At 44.1% G+C, this 25,539-nt stretch overlaps 1 protein-coding gene across 1 annotated transcript in view; it reads right to left on the bottom strand.

The window, feature by feature from the left end:
* LOC110508247 (collagen alpha-1(XI) chain) overlaps positions 1 to 25,539 on the bottom strand; it is a 234,535-nt gene that overhangs the window by 103,934 nt on the left and 105,062 nt on the right. The window contains exons 10-20 of the mRNA XM_036965973.1: positions 22,961 to 23,002; positions 22,610 to 22,672; positions 14,360 to 14,434; positions 11,092 to 11,175; positions 9,524 to 9,580; positions 5,749 to 5,802; positions 5,425 to 5,478; positions 4,716 to 4,769; positions 4,450 to 4,503; positions 3,109 to 3,162; positions 2,966 to 3,010 (exon numbers count right to left, since the gene is read on the bottom strand). Coding sequence (XP_036821868.1) covers positions 2,966 to 3,010; positions 3,109 to 3,162; positions 4,450 to 4,503; positions 4,716 to 4,769; positions 5,425 to 5,478; positions 5,749 to 5,802; positions 9,524 to 9,580; positions 11,092 to 11,175; positions 14,360 to 14,434; positions 22,610 to 22,672; positions 22,961 to 23,002 — 636 coding nt within the window. The remainder of the gene's footprint in view (positions 1 to 2,965; positions 3,011 to 3,108; positions 3,163 to 4,449; positions 4,504 to 4,715; positions 4,770 to 5,424; positions 5,479 to 5,748; positions 5,803 to 9,523; positions 9,581 to 11,091; positions 11,176 to 14,359; positions 14,435 to 22,609; positions 22,673 to 22,960; positions 23,003 to 25,539) is intronic.

Below are 25,539 nucleotides of genomic sequence, written 5' to 3'. Positions count from 1 at the left end.
GAGGGAAGTAAGGGATAGGTAGGGAAGTAGGGGAGAGGTAGGGAGAGGAGGGAAGTAGGGGAGAGGTAGGGAGAGTAGGGAAGTAGGGGAGAGGAGGGAGAGGAGGGAAGTAGGGGAGAGGTAGGGAGAGGTGGGGAGAGGTCGGGAGAGGAGGGAAGTAGGGGAGAGGAGGGAAGTAGGGGAGAGGTAGAGAAGTAGGGGAGAGGTAGGGAGAGGAGGGAAGTAGGGGAGAGGTAGAGAAGTAGGGGAGAGGAGGGAGAGGAGGGAAGTAGGGAGAGGTAGGGAGAGGTAGGGAGAGGAGGGAAGTAGGGGAGAGGTAGGGAGAGGAGGGAAGTAGGGGAGAGGAGGGAAGTAGGGGAGAGGTAGAGAAGTAGGGGAGAGGTAGGGAGAGGAGGGAAGTAGGGGAGAGGTAGGGAGAGGTAGGGAGAGGAGGGAAGTAGGGGAGAGGAGGGAAGTAGGGGAGAGGTAGGGAGAGGAGGGAAGTAGGGGAGAGGTAGGGAGAGGAGGGAAGTAGGGGAGAGGAGGGAGAGGAGGGAAGTAGGAGAGAGGTAGGGAAGTAGGGGAGAGGTAGGGAAGTAGGGGAGAGGTAGGGAGAGGAGGGAAGTAGGGGAGAGGAGGGAAGTAGGGGAGAGGTAGGGAAGTAGGCGAGAGGTAGGGAGAGGAGGGAAGTAGGGGAGAGGTAGGGAGAGGAGGGAAGTAGGGGAGAGGAGGGAGAGGAGGGAAGTAGGGAGAGGTAGGAGAGGTAGGGAGAGGAGGCAAGTAGGGCAGAGGAGGGAGAGGAGGAAAGTAGGGGAGAGGTAGGGAGAGGTAGGGAGAGGTAGGGAGAGGGGGGAAGTAGGGAGAGGTAGGGAAGTAGGGGAGGGGTAGGGAGAGGAGGGAGGGAAGTAGGGGAGAGGTAGGGAGAGGAGGGAAGTAGGGGAGAGGTAGGGAGAGGTAGGGAGAGGTAGGGAGAGGTAGGGAGAGGAGGGAAGTAGGGGAGAGGTAGGGAGAGGAGGAAAGTAGAGGAGAGGAGGGAGAAGAGGGAAGTAGGGAGAGGAGAAGTGGACAGAGGTAGGGAGAGGAGGGAAGTAGGGGAGAGGTAGGGAAGTAGGGGAGAGGTAGGGAGAGGAGGGAAGTAGGGGAGAGGTAGAGAGAGGAGGGAAGTGGGGGAGAGGAGGGAGAGGAGGGAAGTAGGGGAGAGGTAGGGAGAGGTAGGGAGAGGTAGGGAGAGGTAGGGAGAGGAGGGAAGTAGGGGAGAGGTAGGGAGAGGAGGGAAGTAGGGGATAGGAGGGAGAGGAGGGAAGTAGGGAGAGGTAGGGAGAAGAGGAAAGTAGGGGAGAGGAGGGAGAGGAGGAAAGTAGGGGAGAGGTAGGGAGAGGTAGGGAGAGGAGGGAAGTAGTGGAGAGGTAGGGAGAGGAGGGAAGTAGGGGAGAGGTAGGGAAGTAGGGGAGAGGAGGGAAGTAGGGGAGAGGAGGGAGAGGAGGAAAGTAGGGGAGAGGTAGGGAGAGGTAGGGAGAGCAGGGAAGTAGGGAGAGGTAGGGAGAGGAGGGAAGTAGGGGAGAGGTAGGGAAGTAGGGGAGAGTTAGGGAGAGGAGGGAAGTAGGGGAGAGGAGGGAGAGGAGGGAAGTAGGGGAGAGGTAGGGAGAGGAGGGAAGTGGGGGAGGGAGAGGAGGGAAGTGGGGGAGGGAGAGGAGGGAAGAAGGGGAGAGGTAGGGAGAGGGGGGAAGTACGGGAGGGAGAGGAGAAGTGGGGAGAGGAGAAGAGGTGAGAGGTAGGGAGAGGAGGGAAGTAGGGGAGGGAGAGGAGGGAAGTAGGGGAGGGAGAGGAGAGAAGAGGAGAGGAGAAGTGGTGTGAGGTAAGGAGAGGTGGGAAGTGGGGAGAGGAGGGAAGTAGGGGAGGGAGAGGAGAAGTGGGGAGAGGTAGGGAGAGGAGGGAAGTAGGGAGAGGAGTGAATTAGGGAGAGGTAGGGAAAGGAGGGAAGTGGGTAGGGAGAGGAGAAAAGTAAGGGAGGGAAAAGATAAGTGGTGAGAGGTAGGGAGAGGAGGGAAGTAGGGAGAGGTAGGGAGAGCAGGGAAGTAGGGGAGGGAGAGGAGGGAAGTAGGGGAGGGAGAGGAGGGAAGTAGGGAGAGGTAGGGAGAGGAGGGAAGTAGGGGAGGGAGAGGAGAAGTTGGAAGAGGTAGGGAGAGGAGGGAAGTAGGGAGAGGTAGGGAGAGGACGGAAGTGGGGAGGGAGAGGAGGGAAGTAGAGGAGGGAACGGAGAGGAGAAGTGGTGAGAGGTAGGGAGAGGAGGGAAGTAGGGGAGGGAAAGGAGAAGTGGTGAGAGGTAGGGAGAGGAGGGAAGTAGGGAGAGGTAGGGAGAGGAGGGAAGTGGGGAGAGAGAGGAGAGAAGTGGGGGAGGGAAAGGAGAAGTGATGAGAGGTAGGGAGAGGAGGTAAGTGGGGAGAGGTAGGGAGAGGAGGGAAGGAGGGGAGGGAAAGGAGAGAAGAGGAAAAGTGGTAAGAGATAGCTTTGTCAATGTGAAAATATGTTTCCCATGCCAATAAAGCCCCTTAAATTGATATTGAAATTCAATTGAATTGATAAGGAGGGAAGAAAGGGAGGGGATGAAGGGTTTGGGAGAGGAGAAGTGGGGAGAGGTAGGGAGAGGAAGGAGGGGAGAGATGAGGAGGGAAGGAGAAGTGTGTAGAATGCGATTGGGGAAAAGAAGGGAAGGTTGGGAGGAAAGTGCAAAGAGAGAAGGGTGGGGTCTTCTGTTTAAGTAATTGATGTAATGGGCATAGAGGGGAAGTGGGCAGGTAAGAAGTGTGTGTTGGGGAAAGGAGAGAATGTGTGTCGGGGTGAAGGAGACTGAGGCGTTTAGGTGATGTCATCTTCAACCTCTGGCCCACTATTTTCCTTGCACCTGTGCAAGTCTGTCTGAAGCATAATACTCTGATGCACAAGTCTTTATCTTTGACAATGGTATTACACATTCGAAAATACTTACACTCTCTCCAGCCAGACCCCTCTGTCCAATCTCACCGTCCTCGCCCTGTCGAGAAGAGAGCGAAGAGAAGAGTAGGTTATTGTGGAATAGAGGGAGAGGTTTATCAGACAGCATCATGGGATGTGTAGTTTGGGGGTACTCACTCTCTGGCCATCCTCTCCTGGAGCACCTGGAGAGCCGGTGGACCCCAGCTCACCCTGCAGAGAGAGAGATGTCTTTACTGTCTTTACTCTGTCTTTACTCTGTCTTTATCTGTCTTTACTCTGTCTTTTCTCTGTCTTTACTCTGTCTTTTCTCTGTCTTTTCTCTGTCTTTATCTGTCTTTTCTCTGTCTTTATCTGTCTTTTCTCTGTCTTTACTCTGTCTTTATCTGTCTTTTCTCTTTCTTTATCTGTCTTTTCTCTGTCTTTCTCTGTCTTTACCTGTCTTTTATCTGTCTTTATCTGTATTTACTGTCTTTACTCTGTCTTTATCTGTCTTGACTGTCTTGACTGTCTTTACTCTGTCTTGACCGTCATTACTCTGTCTTGACTGTCTTGACTGTCTTTACTCTGTCTTGGCTGTCTTTACTCTGTCTTGACCGTCTTTACTGTCTTTACTCTGTCTTGACTCTTTACTCTGTCTTTACTCTGTCTTTACTGTCTTGACTGTCTTGACTGTCTTTACTCTGTCTTGACCGTCTTGACCGTCTTTACTGTCTTTACTCTGTCTTTACTCTGTCTTGACCGTCTTTACTCTGTCTTGACCGTCTTTACTGTCTTTACTCTGTCTTTACTGTCTTTACTCTGTCTTGACACTTTACTCTGTCTTGACTCTTTACTCTGTCTTTACTCTGTCTTTACTCTGTCTCTACTGTATTTACTGTCTTGACTGTCTTGACTGTCTTTACTCTGTCTGCTCTGTCATGTTGTAATACAGGACTAGCAGGCCAGAGACCAGTCCTGTGTTTGAAAATACTCTTGCTTTGTGATCTCTGCACATTTATTTCCAGACTAGACAGAGCCCAGAATTACACAAACTACAACTCCATTTTCACTAAGGCGTTTCTCTTTACCAAAGGACAGTTTAGCCCGGTCTGGTGGATCGTCTGCCACTATAATTGGGTCAATGTTATAACGAGTTTCTAATGTCTGTCAACACTGGGGCGGTGAACGTAGGCTAAAGCACTAATGTAGACACACACACACACACACACACACACACACACTTAAATACACATCAGCCCTCTCTCTATCCTGTCCCTGCACTGATTGGACACTGCAGTTAGAGTCCAGTAATGAGTGAGTCTTGAGCTTCACAGATTGATAGCTTGGTAACAGTGATGTCATTTGAAGGTATTTTCAGACACAACTTGGACTGTCAGACGTTTGCACATATTTACAGACAGCATGCTGATTGGTAGGTTTTAGATTAACGGGCTAGCACAGTTTTGAGGCTCATCATTCGGCATCGTTCCCCAAACCACCACTCTGTGTTACACCTACCCTGTGTCCCTTCTCTCCCGGGAGACCTGGGAGCCCGTCGAAACCTCGGTCCCCCTGTACAGGTCACAGCCGGAAAACAACAACAGGAGAGGTCAACCTCACATCACACACACACGTCACATTACCACAATGTGACTAGACAAAGTTACAGTAGTTAAAGTATAGAGACTGAAGATAGTACCACATAATGATCTGTTTAATAGATCAAGTTTAGAGACTATATACATATATATTTATTGGATACCTGTAGCAGTGGTTGTACATACCTTGCCGCCCGACTCTCCTGGCATACCCCTGGCACCGTCAGCTCCGTTGCGACCCTGTGGGGAACATACCAGACGTCAGTGGAACGATACACACATACAGATGATACTGGTAATAGTAAAAATAATAATAACAATAGTAGTAATAACAATAAAAACAACAACAATAATAATAATAATAATATTAACAGCAACAATAACAATAATAACAATAATAACAACAATAACAATATTAATAATAATAACAGCAGCAATAACAATAATAATAACAATAATAACAACAACAATAATAATAATAATAATAATAACAATAATAATAACACTAATAATAATAACAATAATAATAATAATAATAATAATAATAATAATAACAATAATAATAACACTAATAATAATAACAATAATAATAATAATAACAATAATAATAATAACAACAATAATAATAACAATAATAATAATAACAATAATAACAGTTGTTGTATCAAAAGAGGTAATTGGGTTCAACTGACTTTAGAGAAAGAGACACACACACACACACACACACACAGTTCATCTGCTGGAGGATATTTTGACAGTCTACTCTCTTCAGCTCACTATAGGCTGGCTTCAAACCTCAGCTCCCTCTGCCAGCGAGGAGTTTGCTCGCTACGACGCGTGGCGAAACACTAACACACTGTACTGACACAGCCAATCACATTAACTCTTATCTTACCCTCTTTCCTGCTTTTCCAGGTGGGCCAGTTGGACCCTGAAGACCTCTGGGACCCTACAGAGAGAGAGAGAGAGAGAGAGAGAGAGAGAGAGAGAGAGAGAGAGAGAGAGAGAGAGAGAGAGAGAGAGAGAGAGAGAGAGAGAGAGAGAGAGAGAGAGAGAGAGAGAGAGAAACTTTTACATAATGTAGAACATATTCATGCATTGGTTAAAAATAATAGATATTTTACCTCTTTATTCAGAGAAATCAGTCTTGCGCGCAAGTGACCTGGGTTAAACCCAGTGGGTCACATATCTTAGTAGAAGGAGCTAACATGATTCTCACCTGAGGACCGTTGTCTCCTCCGTCTCCCTTCAGTCCATTAGGTCCAGGTCCACCCTGAGGACACATCAATCAATCAATCAATCATCAGCAGTTGTCATAAAGAGCTTTACAGATACCCAGCCTGAAATCACCAAGAGCTTTACAGAAACCCAGCCTGAAATCACCAAGAGCTTTACAGAAACCCAGCCTGAAATCACCAAGAGCTTTACAGAAACCCAGCCTGAAATCACCAAGAGCTTTACAGAAACCCAGCCTGAAATCACCAAGAGCTTTACAGAAACCCAGCCTGAAATCACCAAGAGCTTTACAGAAACCCAGCCTGAAATCACCAAGAGCTTTACAGAAACCCAGCCTGAAATCACCAAGAGCTTTACAGAAACCCAGTCTAAAACCACAAAGGAGCACAATGGAAAAACCCAGGAAGCAACCAACAGAGGAACTAGGCACTGATGGAACCTAGAGAGGAACCAGGAACCAGGCTCTGAGGAAACCTAGAGAGGAACCAGGCTCTGAGGAAACCTAGTGAGAAACCAGGAACCAGGCTCTGAGGGAACCTAGAGAGGAACCAGGCTCTAAGGGAACCTAGAGAGAAACCAGGAACCAGGCTCTGAGGGAACATAGAGAGGAACCAGGCTCTAAGGGAACCTAGAGAGAAACCAGGAACCAGGCTCTGAGGGAACATAGAGAGGAACCAGGAACCAGGCACAGAGGGAACCGAGAGAGGATCCAGGCACCAGGCTCTGAGGGAACCTAGAGAGGAACCAGGCTCTGAGGGAACCTAGAGAGGAACCAGGCTCTGAGGGAACCTAGAGAGAAACCAGGAACCAGGCTCTGAGGGAACCTAGAGAGAAACCAGGCTCTCAGGGAACCTAGAGAGAAACCAGGAACCAGGATCTGAGGGAACCTAGAGAGGATCCAGGAACCAGGCTCTAAGGGAACCAAGAGAGGAACCAGGAACCAGGCACTGAGGGAACCGAGAGAGGAACCAGGAACCAGGCTCTGAGGGAACCTAGAGAGGAACCAGGCTCTAAGGGAACCTAGAGAGGAACCAGGCTCTGAGGAAACCTAGAGAGGAACCAGGCTCTAAGGGAACCTAGAGAGGAACCAGGCTCTGAGGAAACCGAGAGAGGAACCAGGAACCAGGCTCTGAGGGAACCTAGAGAGGAACCAGGCTCTAAGGGAACCTAGAGAGGAACCAGGCTCTGAGGAAACCTAGAGAGGAACCAGGCTCTAAGGGAACCTAGAGAGGAACCAGGCTCTGAGGAAACCGAGAGAGGAACCAGGAACCAGGCTCTGAGGGAACCTAGAGAGGAACCAGGCTCTAAGGGAACCTAGAGAGGAACCAGGCTCTGAGGAAACCGAGAGAGGAACCAGGAACCAGGCTCTGAGGAAACCGAGAGAGGAACCAGGAACCAGGCTCTGAGGGAACCTAGAGAGGAACCAGGCTCTAAGGGAACCTAGAGAGGAACCAGGAACCAGGCTCTGAGGGAACCTAGAGAGGAACCAGGCTCTGAGGGAACCTAGAGAGGAACCAGGCTCTGAGGGAACCTAGAGAGAAACCAGGCTCTGAGGGAACCTAGAGAGGAACCAGGAACCAGGCTCTGAGGGAACCTAGAGAGGAACCAGGGGGTGGCCAGTCCACATGACAATATTTCAAAGGCACAGTCCATACTAAAATGTTTTTTTACCCCTTTTCTCCCCATTTGGTAGTTACAGTTTTGTCCCATCACGACAACTCCCCTAAGGACTCGGGAGAGGTGAAGGTCGAGAGTCATGCGTCCTCCGAAACACGACCCTGCCAAGCCACACTGCTTCTTGACACACTGCTCGCTTAACCCGGAAGCCAACCGCACCAATGTGTCGGAGGAAACACCGTTCAGCTGGCGACCGAAGTCAGCTTGCAGGCGCCCGAGGCTGAGCAAATTGTGCGCCGCCTAATGGGTCTCCCGGTCACGGACGGCTGTCACACAGCCTGTGATCGAACCCGAGGCTGTAGTGACGTCTCTAGCACTGCGATGCAGTGGCTTAGACCGCTGCACCACTCGAGAGGCCATGTCCAAAACATGTTCAATGGTTTTTAACAGTCAAACAAGCTATGATAGCCTAACAATACCTCGACCAACTAGTTTATTAAACATTACGCATTTGTCCCATGTGGCTCAGTTGGTGTAACAACTGCGATTGCAAAGGCAAGGTTGTGGGTTTGATTCCCACAGAGGACCAGTACAAACAATGTATCCACCAGATGATGCTCTGGATAAAAGAGTTTGTTAAATGACTCACTACTGTAGTGGCTCTGGATAAGAGAGTCTGTTAAATGACTCACTACTGTAGTGGCTCTGGATAAGAGAGTCTGTTAAATGACTCACTACTGTAGTGGCTCTGGATAAGAGAGTCTGCTAAATTACTCACTACTGTAGTGTCTCTGGATAAGAGAGTCTGTTAAATGACTCACTACTGTAGTGGCTCTGGATAAAAGAGTTTGTTAAATGACTCACTACTGTAGTGGCTCTGGATCAGAGAGTCTGTTAAATGACTCACTACTGTAGTGACTCTGGATAAGAGAGTCTGTTAAATGACTCACTACTGTAGTGGCTCTGGATCAGAGAGTCTGCTAAATGACTCACTACTGTAGTGGCTCTGGATAAGAGAGTCTGCTAAATGACTCACTACTGTAGTGGCTCTGGATCAGAGAGTCTGTGAGATTCTCTGGTCTGATGAAACCAAGAAATCTATGGCCTGAATGCCACCGTCATGTCTGGGGGAAACTTGGCACCATCCCTACGGTGAAGCATGGGGGTGGCAGCATCATGCTGAGGGGATGTCTTTCAGCGGCAGGGACTAGGAGACTAATCTTGATCGAGAGAAAGATGAACGGAGCAAAGAGATCCTTGATGAAAACCTGCTCCAGAGCGCTCAGGACCTCAGACTGGGGCGACGGTTCACCTTCCAACAGGACAATGACCCTAAGCACACAGACAAGACAACGCAGGAGTGGCTTCGGGACAAGTCTCTGAATGTCCTTGAGTGGCCCAGCCAGAGCCCGGACTTGAACCCAATCTAACATCTCTGGAGAGACCTGAAAATAGCTGTGCAGCGACGCTCCCCATCCAACCTGACAGGGCTTGAGAGGATCGGCAGAGAAGAATGGGAGAAACTCCCAAAATACAGGTGTGCCAAGCTTGTAGCATCATACCCAAGAAAACTAAAGGCTGTAATCACTGCAAAAGGTGCTTCGACAAAATATGGAAAAAGTCAAGGGGTCTGAATACTTTCCGAATGCACCGTATACCTGCTCTTGTTCTGTTCAGCCTGACATTTAATTATTTTTTTACCTTTAAATAACTAGGCAAGTCAGTTAAGAACAAAGTCTTATTTACATTGACGGCCTACCCCGGCCAAACCCGGACGATGCTGGGCCAATTGTGCGCCGCCCTATGGGACTCCCAATCACGGCCGGATGTGATTCAGCCTGGATTCAAACCAGGGACTGTAGTGATGCCTACTTGCACTGAGATGCAGTGCCTTAGACCACTGCGCCCCTCGGGAGCCCCCGGGAGCCCTCAATATGTTGCACTTAGCATAAATAATAGCTGGATGGATATAACGTGTTTCCATCAATGTTTTACACTCCAAGCCAAACATACTGGCTGAACATCACATTGTGTGTGTGCGTGTGCGTGCGTGCGTGTGTGTGTGTGTGTGCGTGTGTGTGTGTGTGTGTGTGCGTGTGTGTGTGTGCGATGCCGTTGGCATGTGTGTGTGAGAGACTCACCAAAGGCCCAGATCTTCCTGACATTCCCATTGGCCCAGGAGGACCCCTCATGGAGAGCTGTGATTGGACAGAGAGCTCATCATAAACTACAGTGAGATAACAAGCCTTTTTACACAGTCCTTATACAACCCTATCCACCTGATCCAGGACCTTCCAAATCTAATCAAAGTGTATTTGTCCAAGGTGCCGAGTACAACAGGTGAACAACCTTACAGTGAAATGCTAACTTACAAGCCCTTAACCAACAATGCAGTTTGAAGATAAATAAGTGTGAAGTAAAAAATAGATCATTAAAAAATAGAGTAGTAAAAAAATAGATAAGTAAAAATAGATAAATAAAAATAGATAAGTAAAAATAGATAAATAAAAATAGATAAGTAAAAATAGATAAATAAAAATAGATAAATAAAAATAGATAAATAAAAATAGATAAGTAAAAATAGATAAGTAAAAATAGATAAATAAAAATAGATAAGTAAAAATAGATAAATAAAAATAGATAAGTAAAAATAGATAAATAAAAATAGATAAGTAAAAATAGATAAATAAAAATAGATAAGTAAAAATAGATAAATAAAAATAGATAAGTAAAAATAGATAAGTAAAAATAGATAAATAAAAATAGATAAATAAAAATAGATAAATAAAAATAGATAAGTAAAAATAGATAAATAAAAATAGATAAATAAAATTGGATAAATAAAAATAGATAAGTAAAAATAGATAAATAAAAATAGATAAGTAAAAATAGATAAATAAAAATAGATAAGTAAAAATAGATAAATAAAAATAGATAAGTAAAAATAGATGAATAAAAATAGATAAATAAAAATAGATAAGAAAAAATAGATAAGTAAAAATAGATAAATAAAAATAGATAAGTAAAAATAGATAAATAAAAATAGATAAATAAAAATAGATAAGTAAAAATAGATAAGTAAAATAGATAAATAAAAATAGATAAATAAAAATAGATAAGTAAAAATAGATAAATAAAAATAGATAAGTAAAAATAGATAAGTAATAAAAATAGATAAGTAAAAATAGATAAATAAAAATAGATAAGTAAAAATAGATAAATAAAAATAGATAAGTAAAAATAGATAAGTAATAAAAATAGATAAGTAAAAATAGATAAGTAATAAAAATAGATAAATAAAAATAGATAAATAAAAATAGATAAGTAAAAATAGATAAATAAAAATAGATAAATAAAAATAGATAAATAAAAATAGATAAGTAAAAATAGATAAATAAAAAACATTATATTTGCTCTATAGGGTCTTGTAAGCATCATTCACAGGACTGCAGTGGATGTCTGAACACTATGGCTGTCTCTCAAATGGCACCCTATTCCTTAAATAGTGCACTACATTAGGTTCTGAGTCGTACCCTAACATTATATACAGTATTAATGTAATATAGTCATATTTCAAGTAGTATATAATAGAGAAGATAGCTGTGCCCTAACCTGACATTATATACAGTACAGTTAATATAGCTATATATTATAATATAGTTAAAATATCAAAACTTTAATATAACCATATAAGATAGTTGTGTCTTACCCTGGCTTGGGACAGGATGGCCTGGGCTTGGGCCTCCTGAGCTGAGACCACTGGTCCCTTATGTGCATCTCCACCAGCACGGAACTGTCAATCACAACACAAGAGACGAAAGCGTTAGAAAACAAGCAAAGCAAACACACAAAGACACAAACTACGGAGCAGTCATCACACATTACAACATCTCAGAACACGATAGGATCTCTGTGGGCAGCCCTATGAGAAAAGAATAATTGTAAAAAAAAATTTAAAATATATATTTTTGAGGTCGGACCTTTTGTTTGGCTAATAATACACACTCTCTCTATATTATTTATATATATATATATATATATATATATATATATATATATATATATATATATATATATATATATATATATATATATATATATATATATATATATATATATATATATATAAAATATAATATAATATATATTCTTTATGCAGCCCTGTGTGCTCATCAGCATCACTGGTCGTCCCAGACAGACGATGGTCACGCCACCCCTACTCAGACGGTGCAAGCATCAACCAATGGTTGCGTGCCACGTCACCGACCGTGCCTTCAGGCACCAGATAGCTCTAACACATGATGTGGTTAGCTGACACGTAAAATACCTATCTGGCGTGAGTCAGCGAAGTCTGAGCAGGGGAACACCACCATATCCAACACGGACACTGAGTTGCAGCCCTGCAGTGTGTATAAAAACCGTCACTGGGCTCCATGACAGATCCATTAGATCCAAAATGTCCGCTGAGCTGCATGCAGAGTGGTTACACAGTCACCGGTTCCAGTCCACTGCACCCAGTGACATTTACAAGGTGAATGACTGAGGTTTATATGTACCGAGGGCTTAACAGGGATACAGTGAGGTGGAGTGTGTTAAACAAGGTGACTTCACGGTCCAGAACAGAGACACCACAGTTGACTGGAGGTTACATATGACCTAATGGAAACAGGTAGCTGGTAGTCAGACAGCCAGGACATATGGAGGTTGATGGAAAGGTGTTTCTTCGTGGTTGAAACAGAAATGTTGTGGGTTGCATTCGGGCCTTTAGACAATGATGAAGGCTAATAACGTAGAATACAATATAGAAGATAAGGCTGAGGACAGACGGAAGGTGGGAGAGGGGAGGCGGAGGGGAAGGAGGGAGAAGGAGGGAGGGAGGGAGGAGACTTACTGCCAACATGAAAATTGAATATTTTATAAGAGCAGCAGCAGTAGGAAGAGAGGGAAGGAGAGAGGTAGAGAGAGAAGGAGAGAGGAAGAGAGGGAAGGAGAGAGGTACAGAGAGAGGAAAGATGAGGTAAGAGGGGACTTACTGGCAGCATGAAAATGGAACCTTTTATAAGAGCAGCAGCAGTATGAAGAGAGGGAAGGAGAGAGGTAGAGAGGGAAGAAGAGAGGTAGAGAGGGAAGAAGAGAGGTAGAGAGCGAAGGAGAGAGGTAGAGAGGGAAGAAGAGAGGTAGAGAGCGAAGGAGAGAGGTAGAGAGGGAAGAAGAGAGGTAGAGAGGGAAGAAGAGAGGTAGAGAGCGAAGGAGAGAGGTAGAGAGGGAAGAAGAGAGGTAGAGAGCGAAGGAGAGAGGTAGAGAGCGAAGGAGAGACATAGAGAGCGAAGGAGAGAGGTAGAGAGCGAAGGAGAGAGGTAGAGAGCGAAGGAGAGAGGTAGAGAGGGAGGCAGAGAGGTAGAGAGCGAAGGAGAGAGGTAGAGAGGGAAGGAGAGAGGTAGAGAGCGAAGGAGAGAGGTAGAGAGGGAAGAAGAGAGGTAGAGAGGGAAGAAGAGAGGTATAGAGCGAAGGAGAGAGGTAGAGAGGGAAGAAGAGAGGTAGAGAGCGAAGGAGAGAGGTAGAGAGGGAAGGAGAGAGGTAGAGAGGGAAGAAGAGAGGTAGAGAGCGAAGGAGAGAGGAAGAGAGGGAAGAAGAGAGGTAGAGAGTGAAGGAGAGAGGTAGAGAGGGAAGGAGAGAGGTAGAGAGGGAAGGAGAGAGGTAGAGAGGGAAGGAGAGAGGTAGAGAGCGAAGGAGAGAGGTAGAGAGCGAAGGAGAGAGGTAGAGAGGGAGGCAGAGAGCGAAGGAGAGAGGTAGAGAGCGAAGGAGAGCGGTAGAGAGAGAAGGAGAGAGGTAGAGAGCGAAGGAGAGAGGTAGAGAGCGAAGGAGAGAGGTACAGAGAGAGGAAAGATGAGGTAAGAGGGGACTTACTGGCAGCATGAAAATGGAACCTTTTATAAGAGCAGCAGCAGTATGAAGAGAGGGAAGGAGAGAGGTAGAGAGGGAAGAAGAGAGGTAGAGAGGGAAGAAGAGAGGTAGAGAGCGAAGGAGAGAGGTAGAGAGGGAAGAAGAGAGGTAGAGAGCGAAGGAGAGAGGTAGAGAGGGAAGAAGAGAGGTAGAGAGGGAAGAAGAGAGGTAGAGAGCGAAGGAGAGAGGTAGAGAGGGAAGAAGAGAGGTAGAGAGCGTTGGAGAGAGGTAGAGAGCGAAGGAGAGACATAGAGAGCGAAGGAGAGAGGTAGAGAGCGAAGGAGAGAGGTAGAGAGCGAAGGAGAGAGGTAGAGAGGGAGGCAGAGAGGTAGAGAGCGAAGGAGAGAGGTAGAGAGGGAAGGAGAGAGGTAGAGAGCGAAGGAGAGAGGTAGAGAGGGATGAAGAGAGGTAGAGAGGGAAGACGAGAGGTATAGAGCGAAGGAGAGAGGTAGAGAGGGAAGAAGAGAGGTAGAGAGCGAAGGAGAGAGGTAGAGAGGGAAGGAGAGAGGTAGAGAGGGAAGAAGAGAGGTAGAGAGCGAAGGAGAGAGGAAGAGAGGGAAGAAGAGAGGTAGAGAGTGAAGGAGAGAGGTAGAGAGGGAAGGAGAGAGGTAGAGAGGGAAGGAGAGAGGTAGAGAGGGAAGGAGAGAGGTAGAGAGCGAAGGAGAGAGGTAGAGAGCGAAGGAGAGAGGTAGAGAGGGAGGCAGAGAGCGAAGGAGAGAGGTAGAGAGCGAAGGAGAGCGGTAGAGAGAGAAGGAGAGAGGTAGAGAGCGAAGGAGAGAGGTAGAGAGCGAAGGAGAGAGGTAGAGAGGGAGGGAGAGAGGTAGAGAGCGAAGGAGAGAGGTAGAGAGGGAAGGAGAGAGGTAGAGAGGGAAGGAGAGAGGTAGAGAGCGAAGGAGAGAGGTAGAGAGGGAAGGAGAGAGGTAGAGAGCGAAGGAGAGAGGTAGAGAGGGAGGGAGAGAGGTAGAGAGGGAAGGAGAGAGGTAGAGAGGGAGGGAGAGAGGTAGAGAAGAAAGATGAGGTAAGAGGGGACTTACTGGCAGCATTAGAAGGGTACCTGGAGGACCAGGAACTCCGTCTGAACCAGGAAGACCAGCACGCCCTGGAGGACCCTGGGTAATGTAGGAGAGAGAGAGAGAGAGAGAGAGAGAGAGAGAGAGAGAGAGAGAGAGAGAGAAAGACAGACAGACAGACAGACAGACAGACAGACAGACATTTGGTTATTATAGAATAATTTAGAGAGAGGTTGACTACAAAGTTAAAGGGGAAGGAACTTCTTAATCATAATCACATAGGAAATATACATTATTACTGATATAAATCTGTAAAGAGGAAAAGAGTATGTGGGTACAGAACATTTGGAGTATTTCATAGACCTTGAGAAAGTAATGGAGATTTAATGTTTGGCCACAGGGATCTTTTACGACCAGGTCACTACTGACGAGCAGAGGGGTGGGACTTCCTACTGTGAATTAGCAGAGGGGTGGGACTTCCTACTGTGAATTAGCAGAGGGGTGGGACTTCCTACTGTGAATTAGCAGAGGGGTGGGACTTCCTACTGTGAATTAGCAGAGGGGTGGGACTTCCTACTGTGAATTAGAGAGGGGTGGGACTTCCTACTGTGAATTAGCAGAGGGGTGGGACTTCCTACTGTGAATTAGCAGAGGGGTGGGACTTCCAACTGTGAATTAGCAGAGGGGTGGGACTTCCTACTGTGAATTAGCATAGGGGTGGGACTTCCTACTGTGAATTAGCAGAGGGGTGGGACTTCCTACTGTGAATTAGCAGAGGGCTGGGACTTCCTACTGTGAATTAGCAGCGGGGTGGGACTTCCTACTGTGAATTAGCAGAGGGGTGGGACTTCCTACTGTGAATTAGCAGAGGGGTGGGACTTCCTACTGTGAATTAGCAGAGGGGTGGGACTTTCTACTGTGAATTAGCAGAGGGGTGGGACTTCCTACTGTGAATTAGCAGAGGGGTGGGACTTCCTACTGTGAATTAGCAGAGGACTTAAAACTAGCATCCAGCCATACAAAAATACATTGCATTTATTAGCATTCAATGTAAAGGTATGTAGTGGGCACTCAGACACATCATCACAACATTATGTTGTTGATTAAGAACTGAGGAAAAATAGTTATGCTAATGCTAATGATTTAACGGATATGCTACCCCAAGACGAATGCACTCTGGTTTAACTGTACGTCAATCCGGATTAAGGGGTGTGACGTTTGAAGGCGGTAAATTTAAACACATTTGGGATCGTTTAAGTACATTTCTTACAAAATGTAAATCACAGTGCCGTTATCACAGAACTACCACCAACAGGTCCTCATCATCACCATCATCATCATCATAATATAATGATTTACTAGTACAAATAGTCCAGACTAAAGGTGCATTATTAATCACAGTATATCCACTGTATTACCACCCGCGGGCCAGACCAGGGCTAGATCTCTTTAACAGACCAGACCAGGTCTAGATCTATTTAACAGACCAGACCAGGGCTAGATCTCTTTAACAGGCCAGGAATATATCTCTTTAACAGGCCAGGGCTAGATCTCTTTAACAGGCCAGGGCTATATCTCTTTAACAGACCAGGCCAGGACTAGATCTCTTTAACAGACCAGGGATAGATCTCTTTAACAGGCCAGGGATAGATCTCTTTAACAGACCAGGCCAGGACTAGATCTCTTTAACAGACCAGGGATAGATCGCTTTAACAGACCAGACCAGGGCTAGATCTCTTTAACAGACCAGGGCTAGATCTCTTTAACAGACCAGGCCAGGGCTAGATCTCTTTAACAGACCAGGCCAGGGCTAGATCTCTTTAACAGGCCAGGGCTAGATCTCTTTAACAGACCAGGCCAGGGCTAGATCTCTTTAACAGGCCAGGGCTAGATCTCTTTAACAGGCCAGGGCTAGATCTCTTTAACAGACCAGGCCAGGGCTAGATCTCTTTAACAGGCCAGACCAGGGCTAGATCTCTTTAACAGGCCAGGGCTAGATCTCTTTAACAGACCAGGCCAGGGCTAGATATCTTTAACAGACCAGGGCTAGATCTCTTTAACAGACCAGGCCAGGCCAGGGCTAGATCTCTTTAACAGACCAGACCAGGGCTAGATCTCTTTAACAGACCAGGCCAGTGCTAGATCTCTTTAACAGACCAGACCAGGGCTAGATCTCTTTAACAGACCAGGCCAGGGCTAGATCTCTTTAGCAGGCCAGGACTAGATCTCTTTAACAGGCCAGGGCTAGATCTCTTTAGCAGGCCAGACCAGGGCTAGATCTCTTTAGCAGGCCAGGCCAGGCCATGATCTCTTTAGCAAGCTGGTCACGCGCTCTGATCTAGTCTCTGTCTGTCTCTGCTGGGTCAAATTGTTCCCATGTGTTACTGCTTCCCTTCTCTGACTAACTGTCTGTCTGGTTGACTGCCTGACAGCCTAACTGTCTGACTGGTTGACTGCCTGACAGCCTAACTGTCTGGCTGGTTGACTGCCTGACAGCCTAACTGTCTGGCTGGTTGACTGCCTGACAGCCTAACTGTCTGGCTGGTTGACTGCCTGCCTTGCTGTCTTATCCAGAGGGATATCCAGAGAGCTACATATGGCTAACTCTATAATGGCACCCTATTCCATATATAGTGCACTACTTTTGACCAGAGTCCTATGGGCCCAGAGTCCTATGGGCCTTGGTCAAAGGTAGGGCGCTGTATAGTGAATAGGGTGCCCTTCTAAACTTAGCCATAGACTCCTTACTGCCCCCCCCAGTCAACACACAGTGGTACTGCAGGGGCTTGGGGTCGGGGGGCTGTGGTGGGATCAATCATGTACAATATATCAACTCCGGATTGCTGATGTTATGTATTGGCCAATGAGAGGTTTTGAAACCACCGGTCGGCCATATTGGCACTCCCTAGAAGAAGTCGTCAATTTATTTTAGTATTTTTGTTGTAGAGGGGACATTAACATTGTTAAATATGTTTTCATTTGTATGTTTAGCTCACATAATATGATTTAAAAGTACACATTAATGTGTCTGTAGTATAATAGATGTGGCAAAAACAAATGTAGACGTTAATAAATGCATTTCTATCACTTCCAAAATATTATTTATAATGGTGGGGGAGTAGCAAGATGGAGGCTTCAACACAGCACCATCTATCAGTCATCTAGTGTATATAAACATATGTATATTATAAATGGTGGGGGAGTAGCAAGATGGAGGCTTCAACACAGCACCATCTATCAGTCATCTAGTGTATATAAACATATGTATATTATAAATGGTGGGGAGTAGCAAGATGGAGGCTTCAACACAGCACCATCTATCAGTCATCTAGTGTATATAAACATATGTATATTATAAATGGTGGGGGAGTAGCAAGATGGAGGCTTCAACACAGCACCATCTATCAGTCATCTAGTGTATATATGCATACATATTATAAATGGTGGGGGAGTAGCAAGATGGAGGCTTCAACACAGCACCATCTATCAGTCATCTAGTGTATATATACATATGTATATTATAAATGGTGGGGGAGTAGCAAGATGGAGGCTTCAACACAGCACCATCTATCAGTCATCTAGTGTATATAAACATATGTATATTATAAATGGTGGGGGAGTAGCAAGATGGAGGCTTCAACACAGCACCACCTATCAGTCATCATATATACAGTGCCTTGCGAAAGTATTCGGCCCCCTTGAACTTTGCGACCTTTTGCCACATTTCAGGCTTCAAACATAAAGATATAAAACTGTATTTTTTTGTGAAGAATCAACAACAAGTGGGACACAATCATGAAGTGGAACGACATTTATTGGATATTTAAAACTTTTTTAACAAATCAAAAACTGAAAAATTGGGCGTGCAAAATTATTCAGCCCCCTTAAGTTAATACTTTGTAGCGCCACCTTTTGCTGCGATTACAGCTGTAAGTCGCTTGGGGTATGTCTCTATCAGTTTTGCACATCGAGAGACTGACATTTTTTCCCATTCTTCCTTGCAAAACAGCTCGAGCTCAGTGAGGTTGGATGGAGAGCATTTGTGAACAGCAGTTTTCAGTTCTTTCCACAGATTCTCGATTGGATTCAGGTCTGGACTTTGACTTGGCCATTCTAACACCTGGATATGTTTATTTTTGAACCATTCCATTGTAGATTTTGCTTTATGTTTTGGATCATTGTCTTGTTGGAAGACAAATCTCCGTCCCAGTCTCAGGTCTTTTGCAGACTCCATCAGGTTTTCTTCCAGAATGGTCCTGTATTTGGCTCCATCCATCTTCCCATCAATTTTAACCATCTTCCCTGTCCCTGCTGAAGAAAAGCAGGCCCAAACCATGATGCTGCCACCACCATGTTTGACAGTGGGGATGGTATTTTCAGGGTGATGAGCTGTGTTGCTTTTACGCCAAACATAACGTTTTGCATTGTTGCCAAAAAGTTGTGCTTCTTCACCTGCATTGCTTGCTGTTTGGGGTTTTAGGCTGGGTTTCTGTACAGCACTTTGAGATATCAGCTGATGTACGAAGGGCTATATAAAATACATTTGATTGATATGGACAGAGTCTCCCACCTCAGCTGTAGATCTCTGCAGTTCATCCAGAGTGATCATGGGCCTCTTGGCTGCATCTCTGATCAGTCTTCTCCTTGTATGAGCTGAAAGTTTAGAGGGACGGCCAGGTCTTGGTAGATTTGCAGTGGTCTGATACTCCTTCCATTTCAATATTATCGCTTGCACAGTGCTCCTTGGGATGTTTAAAGTTTGGGAAATCTTTTTGTATCCAAATCCGGCTTTAAACTTCTTCACAACAGTATCTCGGACCTGCCTGGTGTGTTCCTTGTTCTTCATGATGCTCTCTGCGCTTTTAACGGACCTCTGAGACTATCACAGTGCAGGTGCATTTATACGGAGACTTGATTACACACAGGTGGATTGTATTTATGATCATTAGTCATTTAGGTCAACATTGGATCATTCAGAGATCCTCACTGAACTTCTGGAGAGAGTTTGCTGCACTGAAAGTAAAGGGGCTGAATAATTTTGCACGCCCAATTTTTCAGCTTTTGATTTGTTAAAAAAGTTTGAAATATCCAATAAATGTCGTTCCACTTCATGATTGTGTCCCACTTGTTGTTGATTCTTCACAATCTTTATGTTTGAAGCCTGAAATGTGGCAAAAAGTCGCAAAGTTCAAGGGGGCCGAATACTTTCGCAAGGCACTGTATATATACATTGGGTGGGGAGAGAGGAGGCGAGGGGTGCGGGGTCGGTTATGTGAGAAACGTGCTGATCAAAGGATAAGGGTATAGTGTGTGTGTTTGTGTGTGTGTGTGTGTGTATGTGTGTGTGTGTGTGTGTGTGTGTGTGTGTGTGTGTGTGTGTGTGTGTGTATGTGTGTGTGTATGTGTGTTAGGGAGACCCTGCACTCTCTCCAAAAATCCCAAACTTCAGAACCACCAGCACCGGGTCACTTTCAATGCGCCTGTCAATTCTCAGTCAGGCTAACTCCTCCTGGGAGGAAATGGAGAGGCAACGACGGACTGGGGTGGAGGGATCCGGGATCAGACAAATATTTTCTGAGCATTCTGCTCTTACTGGAACAAAAAGGCTTTTGTGTGTCAAGAGGAGAGGAGGGGAGGGGAGAGGAGGGGAGAAGAGTGGAGGGGAGAGGGACGTTTGACTCTGCTGAGGTGGGCTTGGTGGGTGTGTCTTCCCTCGAGGGCATTCTAAGGTTGGGTCTCAAGTTGTCCTATTCCCATTTATTTGTAATGAAAAAAAATAAATGTTTATTTAACTTTTATTTAACTAGGCAAGTCAGTTAAGAACAAATTCTTATTTAGAATTTACAATGTAGTGTGTGTAGGGGGGGGGGAGAGGGAAACAGGGTCGATTCACCACATTCTAGGAAGAAAAAACAAACCCGCACTACAGATTCTTAAAGAGGGGCCACTTATTCAGTGTCAATCAATCAAACTAAATGTCCTCAGATTCACAGTCCCTGGGTTGTGTCCCAAATGCCACCGGAGTCCCGATATAGGGCACTACTTTAGACCAGGATCCAGTGCAGCCCTTAAAGAAGTTCAATTGACCCTCTAAGGGCGCCTCATTGTTTGATGTGCTGCTGGAGGGTCTGAGGTCGGCTTTAAGGCCCCTTGAAACTGAGACATCGAGAGAGAAAAAAAACAGCCAGCGACCAAATAGCACACTATGCCCTATTTAGTGTACTACTTTTAACCCGGGCCAATAGGGAATAGGGACGTAGTTCTACAACTATGTGTTGTTGAGGGTAATCCGAGTTATTTGGTTTCCCGGGCCTGCCCCTCGGTCTTCCTCCCCTCCTTTCCTTCTTTCCTCTCCTCCCTTCCCTCTCCTTCTCCTCCCCGGTGCAGTAGCAAGCCGTGGCTGATTGACCTCTTTTCTCCCCGTGGTATGAAGGTGTGGGGCCCTACTACAAACCCAGCCGAAGGAGAAGGACACAGAGAAAGGACTTCCTTTATAGGTATACCTGCTGGCTTCTCTTCTTTGTAAAACCAAGATGGATGGCTTGTTGTCAAGACCAGTCTTGTCTGAAACACTGTGTTTATTATTTTAAACTAATGTCTTCATTATCATAATATACTGTTGCTATGAATAGACTGTCATCTAAGAATCAGTGAAGTAAGTGGAATGCTGACTCATTATTAGTCAGCTATATTAGCCACGGTCCAAGGAGACAGACTAGTCGGACTTGGCCTGAGGGGTCTAACAACTACATTCTCCCAAATATACAGTACCAGTCAAAAGTTTGGACACACCTGTACTCATTCCAGGGTTTTTCCTTTATTTTTTAAAACTATTTTCTACATTGTAGAATACTAGTGAAGACATCAAAACTAGGAAAAAAACACATATGGAATCATGTAGTAACCCCAAAAAAGTGTTAAACAAATCAACATCTATTTTATATTTGAGATTCTTGAAAGTAGGCACCCTTTGCCTTGATAAAAGCTTTGCACACTTGGAATTCTCTCAAAAAAAACTAAAACATTCCATTCACTGAGATCTCCCTTAACATTCCAATCACTGAGATCTCCCTTAACATTCCAATCACTGAGATCTCCCTTAACATTCCAATCACTGAGATCTCCCTTAACATTCCAATCACTGAGATCTCCCTTAACATTCCATTCACTGATATCTCCCTTAACATTCCATTCACTGATATCTCCCTTAACATTCCAATCACTGAGATCTCCCTTAACATTCCAATCACTGAGATCTCCCTTAACATTCCAATCACTGAGATCTCCCTTAACATTCCAATCACTGAGATCTCCCTTAACATTCCATTCACTGAGATCTCCCTTAACATTCCATTCACTTAGATCTCCCTTAACATTCCAATCACTGAGATCTCCCTTAACATTCCAATCACTGAGATCTCCCTTAACATTCCAATCACTGAGATCTCCCTTAACATTCCATTCACTGAGATCTCCCTTAACATTCCATTTACTGAGATCTCCCTTAACATTCCAATCACTGAGATCTCTCTTAACATTCCAATCACTGAGATCTCCCTTAACATTCCAATCACTGAGATCTCCCTTAACATTCCATTCACTGAGATCTCCATTAACATTCCATTCACTGAGATCTCCCTTAACATTCCATTCTTTGGTATTTCTAAACCGCTATAGTTGTATTGGTTTGATGTGCTGAGGGTTCTACTGTATATTCTACGAGGGTTGTACTGTATATTCTACGAGGGTTGTACTGTATATTCTATGAGGGTTCTACTGTATATTCTACGAGGGTTGTACTGTATTCTCTACGAGGGTTGTACTGTATATTCTACGAGTGTTCTACTGTATATTCTACGAGGGTTGTACTGTATATTCTACGAGGGTTCTACTGTATATTCTACGAGGGTTCTACTGTATATTCGACGAGGGTTCTACTGTATATTCTACGAGGGTTGTACTGTATATTCTACGAGGGTTCTACTGTATATTCTACGAGGGTTGTACTGTATATTCTACGAGGGTTCTACTGTATATTCTATGAGGGTTGAGTTGTATATTCTATGAGCCAGAGTTCTCCAACCACACTCTGAATAGCCTTTACACTATTTGCTGTGGTAGCTATAAATACACTGTTGAGTTGCATATGTTGCTATAGTGATGGGTTAAAATGAGAGTCAGAGAGTTAAAGGAAGTGGTGGGTAATGAGAGAATGACCTATTTCCAACAGCAGGAAGTGCAAAGGGAGTTCCTGAGCAGCGACAGCTCACTTACCCTGTCACCGTGGTCTCCATGTGGGCCAGGGGCACCCTGGGAGCCTGGGGCACCGGGCAAGCCCTGCGAACGCACACATACACATTAACTACAGCAGAGCTAGCTTACCAAACTGCTACCACATTTAATTTGTCAACCTTAGAGAGACAAAGCTTCTCTCTCTCTCTCTCTCTCTCTCTCTCTCTCTCTCTCTCTCTCTCTCTCTCTCTCTCTCTCTGGAGGCAAAGAGAGAGAGTAGGTCTGGGAGAGAGGAAGGCAAAGAGAGAGAGAGAGTACGTCTGGGAGAGAGGGAGGCAAAGAGAGAGAGTAGGTCTGGGAGAGAGGGAGGCAAAGAGAGAACGTGATACTCACAGCTTGGCCGGGGCCTCCTTGGGGTCCTTCAATCAGCATCCCCTGGAAGACAGTGAAGGAGAGGGAAGACAGAGAAAAGTGAGGGAAGACAGTGAAAGAGAGGGAAGAAAGAGAAGAGAGAGGGAAGACAGTGAAAAGAGAGGGTAGATAGAAGAGATGAAAGACAGAGAAAAGATGGGGAAGACAGAGAAAAGAGAGAGAAGACAGACAAAAGAGAGGGTAGATAGAAGAGATGAAAGACAGAGAAAAGAGGGGGAAGACAGAGAAAAGAGAGGGAAGACAGAGAAAAGAGAGGGAAGACAGAGAAAGAGAGGGAAGACAGATAAAAGAGGGGGAAGACAGATACAAGAGATGAAATACAGAGAAAAGAGGGGGAAGACAGAGAAAAGAGAGGGAAGACAGAGCAAAGAGGAAAGACAGAGAAAAGAGGGAAGACAGAGAAAATAGGGAAGACAGACAAAAGAGGGAAGACAGAGAAAAGAGTGAAGACAGAGAAAAGAGGGAAGACAGAGAAAAGAGAGGGAAGACAGAGAAAAGAGAGGGAAGACAGAGAAAGAGAGGGAAGAGAGATACAATAGGGGGAAGACAGATACAAGAGGGGGAAGACAGAGAAAATGGGGGGAAGACAGAGAAAAGAGAGGGAAGACAGAGAAAAGAGGGAAGACAGACAAAAGAGAGAAGACAGACAAAAGAGGGAAGACAGAGGAAATAGGGAAGACAGACAAAAGAGGGAAGACAGAGAAAAGAGGGAAGACAGAGAAAAGAGGGAAGACAGAGCAAATAGGGTAGACAGACAAAAGAGAGAAGACAAAGAAAAGAGGGAAGACAGAGAAAATAGGGTAGACAGACAAAAGAGGGAAGACAGAGAAAAGAGGGAAGACAGAGAAAATAGGGTAGACAGTCAAAAGAGGGAAGACAGAGAAAAGAGGGAAGACAGACAAAAGAGAGGGAGGACAGAGAAAAGAGAGGGCAGATAGAAGAGAGAGGGAAGACAGAAAAGAGAGAGGGAAACATGGATACATTAGCATTCAGAGACGGCAGTAAATCTACAGGCAGAGTGGAGACAGAGTACAGTTGATGATACATCATGAATACCTAGTTACACAGTAGTGATAATAACTAGTTACACAGTAGTGATAATAATTAGTTACACAGTAGTGATAATAACTAGTTATATAGTAGTGATAATAACTAGTTATACAGTACTACCTAGTTACACAGTAGTGATAATAACTAGTTATATAGTAGTGATAATAACTAGTTATACAGTACTACCTAGTTACACAGTAGTGATAATAACTAGTTATACAGTAATACCTAGTTATACAGTAGTGATAATACCTAGTTATTTAGCAGTGATAATAACTAGTTATACAGTACTACCTAGTTACACAGTAGTGATAATAACTAGTTATACAGTAATACCTAGTTATACAGTAGTGATAATACCTAGTTATTTAGCAGTGATAATAACTAGTTATATAGTATTGATACTAACTAGTTATACAGTAGTGATACTAACTAGTTATACAGTAGTGATAATACCTAGTTATATAGTAGTGATAATAACTAGTTATACAGTAGTGATAATAACTAGTTATACAGTAGTGATAATAACTAGTTATACAGTAGTGATAATAACTAGTTATATAGTAGTGATACTACCTAGTTATATAGTAGTGATAATAACTAGTTATACAGTAGTGATAATACCTAGTTATATAGTAGTGATAATACCTAGTTATATAGTAGTGATAATAACTAGTTATACAGTAGTGATAATACCTAGTTATATAGTAGTGATAATACCTAGTTATAAAGTAGTGATAATACCTAGTTATATAGTAATACCTAGTTATATAGTAGTGATAATAACCAGTTATATAGTAGTGATAATAACTAGTTATATAGTAGTGATAATAATTAGTTATATAGTAGTGATAACTAGTTATATAGTAGTGATAATACCTAGTTATATAGCAGTGATAATAACTAGTTATATAGTAGTGATAATAACTAGTTATACAGTAATACCTAGTTATACAGTACTGATAATAACTAGTTATATAGTAGTGATAATAACTAGTTATATAGTAGTGATAATAACTAGTTATACAGTAGTGATAATAACTAGTTATATAGTAGTGATACTACCTAGTTATATAGTAGTGATAATACCTAGTTATATAGTAGTGATAATAACTAGTTATATAGTAGTGATAATACCTAGTTATATCGCAGTGATAATAACTAGTTATACAGTAGTGATAATACCTAGTTATATAGTAGTGATAATAACTAGTTATATAGTAGTGATAATAACTAGTTATACAGTAGTGTTACTAACTAGTTATACAGTAGTGATAATACCTAGTTATATAGTAGTGATAATACCTAGTTATATAGTAGTGATAATAACTAGTTATACAGTAGTGATAATAACTAGTTATACAGTAGTGATAATAACTAGTTATACAGTAGTGATAATAACTAGTTATATAGTAGTGATACTACCTAGTTATATAGTAGTGATAATAACTAGTTATACAGTAGTGATAATACCTAGTTATATAGTAGTG

Source organism: Oncorhynchus mykiss, chromosome 28, assembly GCF_013265735.2.
Source record: "Oncorhynchus mykiss isolate Arlee chromosome 28, USDA_OmykA_1.1, whole genome shotgun sequence".
Lineage (NCBI taxonomy): Eukaryota > Metazoa > Chordata > Actinopteri > Salmoniformes > Salmonidae > Oncorhynchus > Oncorhynchus mykiss.
The sequence above is the reverse complement of the archived record's forward strand: the minus strand, read 5'-3'. Positions and strand labels throughout refer to the sequence as shown.